Raw genomic sequence first — 11,979 nt, 5'->3', positions numbered from 1 at the left:
ACACTGAGGATTCATTAAAATAATGAACTTCATTTTGACACAATTCAATGTTCTTATAATCCAGGTTCATGGAAATAAGTAAGTATGAAAATAAGGGCATTTGCTGTATGCCTGAGGCTCGTCTGTGAGGCTTGAATCCGTGTTAGGATGTTTTTTTCTGCTATATTTCCTTTCCCCTCTTCTTCATCAATGGTGCTCATGTTGCATCTCATCCAGCTGATCCCTAACGTAGTCAATGTAGTTGTGAATCTCTGAGATGCGCTTGCGATTCCGCTTCACCTCTTCATCTTGTACCTGCATGGACAGGCGAATAAGAGACAAAACAACAACAAATGAAAAGGTATTCTTCATGGTGGAAAACTGTAAACTGTCTTACTGAGGGTTTGTGGCAATGCTTTGCCTTCCCCATATAAATACAATGTATGTCATTCTATTTCAACTCATTCCCCATAGAAATACAATCTATGTCATCCTATTTCCATGCATTCCCCATGCCTACCGATTTCATCAGAGCACTCATCCAGCTGTTGCAGCGCGTCATCAGCTCGTCCTCACGGTTGTCGATCTTCAGCAGGTGGGTGTCGTGGGAGGCGCTGACTGCATTGATCACTGTGTCCTTGTCTACAAACAGCTGCATGGGGGGACAGACAGACACTGTGTAACACAGATTAATGATGCAGGCTGAAATTACCCCAAGACACTGATCTTAGGTCAGTTTTTCATTCTCAACATAATGGGCAAGGTTAGGATTGAGGGAGGGAAAGCTGATCCGAAATCTGTACCAAGGGGAAACTTCACCATGGCACCAGCGGGATCAAAATACTGCTGAGTGCTACTGGGGAAAGTGCTGCTGAGGTGCTACAGATCTTAAGTTGACCCTGCTTCTGACAACAAGAAAACAGGAAATATTAATTATGTGGATTATAATGAATATACATTTTTTGCTTTGGTTGACTTTTTTTGTTAGGGCAATTACAGACTTTAGAAGACTTTTTAAACCTTGAATACACCACAATATGAATTTTCTGCTGCGCCGGTATATTGTCTGTGACAACAGACTGACTAAATTAAGATAGCAGATCTGTAGTTTCAATAGCAGTGACAGTGGAAATGTTGTCAGAGAAGTGAGGGTGGAAAAGCAGTAAGAACAGAATACAGTTGGACTGTGTGCAGTGTGTTTGAGTGCAATATGGATGAGCATGTACACATACAATATTAAATCAAATTTTAATTGTCACATGCTTTGTAAATGACAGTGAAATGCTTCCCAAAATGCAGAATACAATATGAGTGTGGAAGTGTGTGTGTGGCAAATGTGTGCGTGTGTGGAAGTGTTATGTGCAAGTGAGTGTGTTCAGTGCATTCGGAAAGTATTCAGACCCCTTGACTTTATCCATATTTTGTTATGTTACAGCCTTATTCTGAAATGGATTAAGTAAATAAAAACTTGATCGGAGTCCACCTGTGGTAAATTCAATTGATTGGACTTGATTTGGAAAGGCACATACCTGTCTATATAAGGTCCCACAGTTGACAGTGCATGTCACAGCAAAAACCAAGCCATGAGGTCAAAGGACTTGTCCGTAGAGCTCAGAGACAGGATTTTGTCGAGGCACAGATCTGGGGTGCGTACCAAAAAATGTTGGCAGCATTGAAGGTCCCCAAGAACACAGCGGCCTCCATCATTTTTAAATGGAAGAAATTTGGAACCACCAATACTCTTCCTAGAGCTGGCCGCCTGGACAAACTGAGCAATCAGGGGAGAAGGGCCTTAGTCAGGGAGGTGACCAAGAACCCAATGGTCACTCTGGCAGAGCTCCAGAGTTCCTCTGTGGAGATGGGAGAAGCTTTCAGAAGGACAACCATCTCTGCAGCACTCCCATCAATCAGGCCTTTATGGTAAAGAGGCCAGACGGAAGCCACTCTTCAGTAAAGGCACATGACAGCCCATTTGGAGTTTGCCAAAAGGCACCTAAAGGACTCTCAGACCATGAGAAACAAGAACTCTTTGCCCTGAAAGCCAAGCGTCACGTCTGGAGGAAACCTGGCACCATCCCTACAGTGAAACATGATGGAGGCAGCATTATGCTGTGGGGATGTTTTTCAGAGGCAGGGACTGGTAGACTAGTCAGGATCGAGGAAAAGATGAACGGAGCAAAGTATAGAGAGATCCTTGATGAAAACCTGCTCCAGTGCGCTAAGGACCTCAGACTGGGGAGAAGGCTCACCTTCCAACAGAACAACGACCCTAAGTACACAGCCAAGACAACGCAGGAGTGGCTTCGGGACAAGTCTCTGAATGTCCTTGAGTGGCCCAGCCAGAGCCCGGACTTGAACCCGATCAAACATCTCTGGAAAGACCTGAAAATAGCTGTGCAGCGACGCTCCCCATCCAACCTGACAGAGCTTGAGAGGATCTGTCTAAAAACCTGTTTTTGCTTTGTCATTATGGAATATTGTGTGTAGATTGATGAGGGGAAAAAATCATTTAATCAATTTTAGAATAAGGCTGTAACATAACAAAATGTGGAAAGAGTCAAGCGGTCTGAATACTTCTGAATACGGTCTGAAAGCGCTGTCTGTGTTGGAGTATCAGTGTAAGTATGTGTGAGTGTGTGGGTAAAGTCCAGTGTGTGTGCATAGAGTCAAAAAGAGTTAGTGCAAAAAGGGTCAATGCAGATAGTCCAGGTAGCTATTTAGTTAACTATTTAGCAGTCTAATGGCTTGGGGGTAGGAGCCCTTTGTTCCCAGACTTGGCACTCTGGTACAGTTTGCCATGTGGTAGCAGAGAGAACAGGCTATGACTTGAGTTGCTGGAGTCTTTGACAATATTTGAAAATGTTTGTGGAGATAAGAGACAGGGTTGAGAGAGGGGTAGGGAAACACTATTTAGACTGTGTCTCCAATAGCCACCTATTTCACATATAGTACACTACTTTTGACCATGGCCTGTAGGATTTGCTGTAGACACAGGGACTTTCTGATACTGACCATTCGGACATCATCTGGCATATCCTCCTCCAGCTCATTCTTGGCCACTCGCTCCAGGGTTGCCACAGCGATTTCCAGTAGCTTCTCGTGATGGTGGTTCTCTAAGTCTCGGCACTGGGCGAAAGTGGGTCAGTGTCAAGGAGACTTTGTCTGACAATGTACACTGTATATCAAGCGTGTCAGAGGAGGAGTGCTGATCTAGGATCAGGTCCTCCCTGTCCATGTCATCTTATTAATTGGAAAACTGATCCTAATTCAGCAATTTAACTCTGAGACACTTGGTACAGTGCCTTGCGAAAGTATTCGGCCCCCTTGAACTTTGCGACTTTGCGATTACAGCTGTAAGTCGCTTGGGGTATGTCTCTATCAGTTTTGCACATCGAGAGACTGAAATTCTTTCCCATTCCTCCTTGCAAAACAGCTCGAGCTCAGTGAGGTTGGATGGAGAGCATTTGTGAACAGCAGTTTTCAGTTCTTTCCACAGATTCTCGATTGGATTCAGGTCTGGACTTTGACTTGGCCATTCTAACACCTGGATATGTTTATTTTTGAACCATTCCATTGTAGATTTTGCTTTATGTTTTGGATCATTGTCTTGTTGGAAGACAAATCTCTGTCCCAGTCTCAGGTCTTTTGCAGACTCCATCAGGTTTTCTTCCAGAATGGTCCTGTATTTGGCTCCATCCATCTTCCCATCAATTTTAACCATCTTCCCTGTCCCTGCTGAAGAAAAGCAGGCCCAAACCATGATGCTGCCACCACCATGTTTGACAGTGGGGATGGTGTGTTCAGGGTGATGTGTGTTGCTTTTACGCCAAACATAACGTTTTGCATTGTTGCCAAAAAGTTCAATTTTGGTTTCATCTGACCAGAGCACCTTCTTCCACATGTTTGGTGTGTCTCCCAGGTGGCTTGTGGCAAACTTTAAACGACACTTTTTATGGATATCTTTAAGAAATGGCTTTCTTCTTACCACTCTTCCATAAAGGCCAGATTTGTGCAATATATGACTGATTGTTGTCCTATGGACAGAGTCTCCCACCTCAGCTGTAGATCTCTGCAGTTCATCCAGAGTGATCATGGGCCTCTTGGCTGCATCTCTGATCAGTCTTCTCCTTGTATGAGCTGAAAGTTTAGAGGGACGGCCAGGCCTTGGTAGATTTGCAGTGGTCTGATACTCCTTCCATTTCAATATTATCGCTTGCACAGTGCTCCTTGGGATGTTTAAAGCTTGGGAAATCTTTTTGTATCCAAATCCGGCTTTAAACTTCTTCACAACAGTATCTCGGACCTGCTTGGTGTGTTCCTTGTTCTTCATGATGCTCTCTGCGCTTTTAACGGACCTCTGAGACTATCACAGTGCAGGTGCATTTATACGGAGACGATTGTATTTATCATCATTAGTCATTTAGGTCAACATTGGATCATTCAGAGATCCTCACTGAACTTCTGGAGAGAGTTTGCTGAACTGAAAATAAAGGGGCTGAATAATTTTGCACGCCCAATTTTTCAGTTTTTGATTTGTTAAAAAAGTTTGAAATATCCAATAAATGTCGTTCCACTTCATGATTGTGTCCCACTTGTTGTTGATTCTTCACAAAAAAATAAAGTTTTATATCTTTATGTTTGAAGCCTGAAATGTGGCAAAAGGTCGCAAAGTTCAAGGGGGCCGAATACTTTCGCAAGGCACTGTACATGCAGACCCTGATTTGAATAACTGCATCAGTGCACTGCAACACCATTATAATACACATGCAACGTTTAGTTATATTGAAATAAATACCTAAGGTAGAAAAGGATATATTCCTTGAACAACTTCAATGAATCCGGCAACCATGTCTGAAATGTTCCTCTCAAAATCTTTGATTATGTCCTATAGAAAAAAAAGGAGAATAGTTATTGACATATGAATAACATATCTCAAATTGAAATGTGTGTTTTGATATCAAATGGAAAATAACAATGTATTAATTAACCACTCCAAACATTCTTCTACAAATGAGAGTTCACACACACACACACACACACATTGATTTTCTCAAGGTGTGGAAAATGCTGTACCCAAAGATAAGGCGAATGACTTCTATATTTAAAGGTTTAACAGACAGACAGACAGACAGACAGACAGATAGACAGATAGACAGACAAACGTATGCATATGGGGAGACAGACATGTTCCTCTGAGAGCTTTGTAGCAATCTCCCAACCTCCTCAAGGGAAGTAAAGCATAAATACTCTTGCTTATCTGTTGGTTCTCCAAGTGTTCCGGGCCCCTGCTCACAACATAAATCAAGGCTGTCGAGACCCCTTTGTGTCAGAGTGAGCTGCATATTAGACATCTCTATCATTTGAAACTCCCGATGGCTGAATTTATAGCCATTGGTACTTGGCCTCAGGGAGATCACCCAGAGGTCACCGAGGATAACAGTTTCTGCATTATGGGGCCTCCTAACTACAGGTCTTCACGGGCCAAAAGAAGTTGGACCTGTTCTGATATGGACCTTGGGCTTTCTCACCTGTACCCAATATGCATACATTAAAAAAAATATATATATATTTTTTAAATATGGAGACCCATTTTGTAAGCGTCTTTATTAACCGGAGCTTATAAAGCGCGAGAGGAGGAAGAGAAAGGTGCCGCTGAGAGGGAGTGACACAGGGAGCTGGGAGGGAGAGACAACGGACAGCAACCAACCAACAAGCCAAAACGCAAAAGCTAGATTATTTATCATCCAATATGATTACACAGTACCTGTTTTGACTGCATCAAACCTTGAGAAGCTAGCAAGTTAAGTTAGCTAACATTAGCTAGCTAGGGTAATTGAGGATGCAGTGCATGCGCTTTCTCATCCTTTTTTAAATGTATTTTATATTTAAATTGCATTGTTGGTTAGAGCCTGTAAGTAAGCATTTCACTCTAAGGTCCATCGTCCAATGATTACATATCTCCTAACTTTTGCCACACACAGAGCCTCTATGACTGTAGCCTATTGACGCTTTGATGACTAATGATTGGTCAACAACAACTACTGCAGCAGTCACGTTCGGCTCTGTACGGGTCCTTCCAGACAAGTCAGTTAAAATGACACAGACCCAAGGCCTCCCGAGTGGCACAGCTCTCTAAGGCACTAAGGATCCCAGGCTGTCACAGCCAGCCATGACCGGGAGCGTGGTCTGGGTTAGGGGAGGTTTGGCCGGCCTAGCTCTCGACCGGCCTAGCTCTCGACCTTTGTCTCTCCCGAGTCTGTAGGGGAGTTGCAGCGATGGGACAAGACTGTAAACACCAATTGGATATCACGAAATTGGGGAGTAAAAGGGGTCAAAGTAAAAAATGTAATTTTTAAAAATGACAAAAAAGGACACATATCAGAGACCCGAGACAATCATATGAGATCCGACCCAGACCCATGACATTATTTAGAATTCTGGATCCGCCCCTAATCGGGTCCCAGATCGGGTATCTTGGATTGGTAAAGGTGGATCCGTAAAAACCTCTACTCCTAACCTCTTAGAAGTTATTCAGTTCAGATTTAAGGGTGGTCAATAATGTAGATCTTAACTCTGGGATATGTTGGATGGTAGCGTCCTACCTCGCCAACAGCCAGTGAAAGTGCAGTGCGCCAAATTCAAAACAACAAAAATCTCATAATTAAAATTCCTCAAGCATACAAGTATTTTACACCATTTTAAAGATACAATTCTCGTTAATCCAGCCACAGTGTCTGATTTCAAAAAGGCTTTACAGCGAAAGCACCACAAACGATTATGTTAGGTCACCACCAAGTCACAGAAAAACAGCCATTTTTCCAGCCAAAGAGGAGTCACAAAAAGCACAGATAGAGATAAAATGAATCACTAACCTTTGATGATCTTCATCAGATGACACTCATAGGACTTCATGTTACACATACATGTAAATAAAAATAAAAGAGAGCCGCACACTCTTGGAGCTCAGATGCAAAAATTTAATACCAACGTTTCGACAGCCAAGCTGTCTTGATCAGGATATAATCACAAACACTGCGGGATGACTCCTCAATACTGCCCCCCTGTCACCAAGAAGTTTTAACAACACACAGACAGACACACACACACACACCTCCAGCTGGTCGACGAGCTGCAGCTCCTGGGTCATGAGGCTGTCACAGAGCTGGTTGATCTCCTCGCTGCAGTGGTTCAGCTGGGCCTCCAGGAGACGTGCGTCTGTGGCCTGCTGTATCTCAGACATCACCTGGGTGTTTGGCCATGTGGAAATACACAACATTTATGTGTGATTTGCATGATTTTTTGTGATTTGTAAGATTCATGTACAGTGGATTTGAAACGATAAAAATAGCACCATTTTTGTTAAACTGTTGCTATCAGGTTTTTTCCCAGCAGTTTGTTAAACCATTATCCAGAGCCAAATATTTCAGTAATATTTTTGAATATTGTTCTTATTCTAGACATTCAGTTACAGAACATTATTTAAATATTCCCCATGTAATATTAATGGGGCGCTAACATAAGCTGCCATAGAATATGAAAGTTTCATGTAAATACATCACAATGCTCCTTCTAGACATTATATTCCACATGATATTTTAATGCAGCACTACCATGGCTGCCATAGAATGTTGCAGTGTCATGCAAATGCACATCATGCAGAAAACCTCAATTGCCAAACTCTCTAAAGAACATGGTTCTTACATTATCTGTGTGGCCAAGAAGATATTCAGTGCATGTAAATACATTAAATACGTAATATTTGTTCCAAAATAATTCAAATGTAATGTATTTTGACACTTATATCCCTCGATAGAGATGGGGCCGATAGGAGTCAGTTGAATTCTATGGGCCATATTCATATTTAGCCTCTGTTGAAGACCATTGTCCAGCCCAAGAACTACATGTACTTTTCTATTGTTTTTTAGTATATTTGAGATTATCTGTATAATGAAAAGCGCAAAATAAATTAAATCTATTATTATTATTATAAAGCATCTCAGAGTAGGAGTGCTAATTTGGGATTTTTAAAAACATTTACATATTGATAAAGGTTGCATGGGCAGGGAAGAACTGTAATTAAAACATTTTCCAATTAGACTTGCCAATTGTGTGGCCAACATTTTCCAATTAGACTTGCCAATTGTGTGGCCAACATTTTCCAATTAGACTTGCCAATTGGTCTACTAATTAAGATTTGTAATCTGCCAGTCTGCGCTGAACTGATGCTCTCAAACGGGACCATTTCACTGTCTGTGCAAGTGAAAGCCGGTTTTGACTAGATGGAATGCCGCTAATATCAGAAGTTACTCTTCGTAGCATGTTAGGAGAACCCACGCAGCAGGTTAGGAGAATCAATGTAGTAGGTTAGGAAAAGCATTAGTGTTAGCAAAAATGCTAAAATTCTCCCCGACGCTACTCGGATATGCAGGTTTTGACATCACTTTGACATTAGCGGCATCCCTTCTTGACATGACCTTAAAAGCTACAATCCCATGACGCACCTGTCTCCTGGCTTTCTCAAAGTCTGCAGCGATCTGTGCTGCTCTCTGCTGGTTGTCGTCCACGGCTTCTCTGGAACAGTCAAAGAAGGACTTGACCTCGTCTTCCCTCCGGCTGCGCTGTGCCAAGCCAATCTCAAACACCTGCACACACAGCGCCACCAGGTGGCTCTTGTATGTAGGAACAGAGTCAAGGAAGGAGCCTTCGATGCAACAGTAGAATAATTGACTTTTGTTATTTTCCAGTTTTTTTCTCTTCTTGAAATCCCTATCTTACAACAAGATATATCATTCTACTATTATTTCACCTGCCTCTGCTTTTAGCCATCCATCAAAACAAGGGCCAGTTGTCGAAGGGAGAAGGCATGCTCCAAATAGACTGACACTGAGAGGGCCAGTTGTCGAAGGGAGAAGGCATGCTCCAAATAGACTGACACTGAGAGGGCCAGTTGTCGAAGGGAGAAGGCATGCTCCAAATAGACTGACACTGAGAGGGCCAGTTGTCGAAGGGAGAAGGCATGCTCCAAATAGACTGACACTGAGAGGGCCAGTTGTCGAAGGGAGAAGGCATGCTCCAAATAGACTGACACTGAGAGGGCCAGTTGTCGAAGGGAGAAGGCATGCTCCAAATAGACTGACACTGAGAGGGCCAGTTGTCGAAGGGAGAAGGCATGCTCCAAATAGACTGACACTGAGAGGGCCAGTTGTCGAAGGGAGAAGGCATGCTCCAAATAGACTCACACTGAGAGAACAGAGTATGGAGAAGGATATGTCTCTAGTAGTACAGACACTCCGGGGAGGTAGGCCAGCTTGGCTGCCTCTGCATCATCTGCGTACATGCTGTCAAACAGATATGGGCCATTCAAGAGCTCCACAAAGGCATCCTGTAAGTAGGGAACACACACACACACACACACACACACACACACACACACACACACACACACACACACACACACACACACACACACACAACATTAGATGGCAGAGTTACCCAATGATTTCAAGCTCAATGCACACATGGATGTAGAATGTATGCTTTGCTCTGAATGTAGGTTTTTCGTAGGTTACCCTGTGCAACTGCAGCTCGTCCTCTTGCTCTTGCCTCGCATCCATCGCCCTTCTCTCCTGGGCCTCATTGTGGCGCATCTCCTCAATGGCATACTGGTATTTTCCAAACGCCTGCTCTCGCTACATAAGGAAATACTTAATGTTCAATGCCTGCCCAAATGGTTGGTAGAGTAAAAAAAAAAAAGCAAGGTATTCATGTATTAATACAAACTAATGGTATATCCAGTGCAGTGCTTGAAGAACAATGTATAAACTAGACCTTTGGAAGTGTTCTTTAAATCTGTGGTTACAATATGGATGGGATGTGTAAAGGTTTGTCAGTTCAGCAGTTTTGTGATTCTGCTTTTTGTATGGTGCTTATTCAGCTGTCTGATTCCCAGGGGAAACGTTTGTAATCCATGACTAACCGTTTTGTAATGCTCTCGTTTACATCAATGCTTTAATTCATCAGGACAGGAATGTCCCTGAGCCTAGGCATAAATCTCTTATTTTGTAAGACTTGTGTTTTGTAAGACTTATGGTATGTTGGTGTGGATACAAGCACATATATATACTGTACAACCTTGTCAGCCCATTGGTTCTCCTGTGCCTGTCGCTCTAACGCCAGGGATGTGTTTCTAATAGGTACAGATCTAGGATCAGCTTCCCCTCCCCGATCCTAACCTTAACCATTAGTAGGGGGATTACAAGACTAAGTGTCAAGGGGAAATTTCACCCTATTCCGTCACTCACTGTTTGTTCATCCAATAGCCTGAAGTCCAAGTAAACCAACTCTGGTAGGTAGGCAGCAACAAAGATCTTGTAGCGGTCCTCTTTGCAAATGGGGTTTCCAGCTAGGTTGAGAGTGCGCAGGTTCTTGAACTTTCTGAGGTAGATCACCTGGGAATCAGAGGATATGGTTGATTGCAATTCCTACAGTGTCCAGCAAACATGCAATACCAGCCCATGCCATGAAAATAACATATTTTGTCACAAATATTCTACAGTATACAATTTGAGAGTTTCCATTCATAATTTGAAACAAAAACAATACATGTATGTAGTATATGAAAGTTACTCACATTTTCCAAATGAGCCAGGAAGTTGTTCCCAATAGAGAGAACGTGTAGGTTTAGGAGTGTGTCCATGTTCTCAATGACAGAGATTCTGTTGTTGTAGAGACTCAAGTCTTCCAGCTTCACCAGAGAATCCAACCCCTCGATCCCCTCAATGTTATTGAAGGACAGATCTAGAAGAGAAGATAGAGAGAAAGATAATATTGATAGCTAGGCCATAATAGCCTTGTAACAGTGAAGGGCTTGTCTTTTAGTGACAAACAATATAGTCATCTTGATCTAGCTTTATACAGTTTAACACATACAGTAAATGTTAGACAGATAATGTATGTGGAACATATTCAGGGTCTGTGAGAGACGGCTTTCTTACCCAGCCATTTCAGATTTGTGAGGCTCTCCAGTCCTTCAATCTTCTCAATGATGTTATTGTCCAGTTGTAGCTTGGTCAGAGACGTGAACTGCCACAGGTGATCAATCTTCAGGATGTCTATGGACAAAAATATAAAAAATACTGAGGAATAAAAACTATTTCCACTGCAACTATTGCCCTTCTCTCTGTGGACAATGGACATGACATGCCTGCACCAAAAAGTATGCAAATGAATGAAGAACATCAACATCTGTCAAATGTCTTACTCTTGTAGTCCAGGCGCAATTGGCAGACTTCGTCATACTGCATGCCCTCCTCCTTAGCAATCTGCCCAGCCTGGTCTTGAGGGCCTTGCTCCTCCACTGCCTTCTGCAGTAGCTCCTCGTCCACCAAACTGGGCTCTGCGGTATCATATAGCCTGCTCATCCTGCTAATGTCTCTGGATCCCCTGACTCTCTACCCTGTACTGTTACTGTGGAGAGAAGGGCAGCGCAATATCAAATGCTGTATTCAATGCCACTGTCTGGCGGTGGTTGTAGGTTTGACAAATGTTTTTCTGATAGATAAACAGTGAGTCTCAGTGTCATCACAATCCTGCCAGGTACGTAGCTTTGTAGAGTTGAGTGGCTGTTTTGCAATAACAAATAAACACAAACTGTGTATAATGTATTTATGCTAGGTTAACTGGCTAACGTTAGCTACGGTGGCTAGCTATAAATATTGTAAACAAACGTTTATATAGATAGCTATAATACAGTAACTTAACGTTTGCTAGCTAATAGTAGCTAGTACTTTTTCAGCAGTAACACAACACAACAAGCCAGAGCTGAGTAACCTCATTTCTGCTAAATTAAAAATGTATCAGATTGCTCTCTCTCTCACAAGCTGCTGTTTTGAGAGACCACAAGAAAACCAAACAACAGAGTAATTTAAAAATAAATGTATGTTATCAGCCTCATACCTTTCAAACCGTCGTCTGCTGCGCAAAGATGTATAATGTTGCCTA

General features: G+C 42.5%; 1 protein-coding gene across 1 annotated transcript; it reads right to left on the bottom strand.

Moving 5' to 3' along the window:
* Positions 1 to 10: 10 nt before the first annotated feature.
* Positions 11 to 11,977, bottom strand: drc3 (dynein regulatory complex subunit 3). The gene is made up of 13 exons (XM_064986933.1): positions 11,935 to 11,977; positions 11,240 to 11,445; positions 10,974 to 11,090; positions 10,610 to 10,776; positions 10,281 to 10,427; positions 9,549 to 9,668; positions 9,249 to 9,361; positions 8,481 to 8,655; positions 7,091 to 7,222; positions 4,794 to 4,864; positions 2,992 to 3,115; positions 500 to 631; positions 11 to 294 (listed from the first exon to the last, which is right to left on the bottom strand). The coding sequence occupies exons 2-13, from the start codon at positions 11,397 to 11,399 to the stop codon at positions 187 to 189; spliced, it is 1,566 nt and encodes a 521-aa protein (XP_064843005.1). The 5' UTR covers positions 11,400 to 11,445; positions 11,935 to 11,977; the 3' UTR covers positions 11 to 186.
* Positions 11,978 to 11,979: the final 2 nt, after the last annotated feature.

This window comes from Oncorhynchus masou, chromosome 14 (assembly GCF_036934945.1).
Source record: "Oncorhynchus masou masou isolate Uvic2021 chromosome 14, UVic_Omas_1.1, whole genome shotgun sequence".
Taxonomy (NCBI): domain Eukaryota; kingdom Metazoa; phylum Chordata; class Actinopteri; order Salmoniformes; family Salmonidae; genus Oncorhynchus; species Oncorhynchus masou.
Note: the sequence above shows the minus strand (reverse complement) of the source record. Positions and strands in the feature narration are given on the sequence as shown.

Coding starts and splice junctions, on each gene's coding strand:
- drc3 (XM_064986933.1), bottom strand. CDS start 11,399: ATGAGCAGGCTATATGATACCGCAGAGCCCAGTTTGGTGGACGAGGAG. Junction 4,865..7,090: donor AGCTCGTCGACCAGCTGGAG/GTGTGTGTGTGT, acceptor TTTTTTCTATAG/GACATAATCAAAGATTTTGA. Junction 632..2,991: donor TGCCAGATGATGTCCGAATG/GTCAGTATCAGA, acceptor CCCCCCATGCAG/CTGTTTGTAGACAAGGACAC.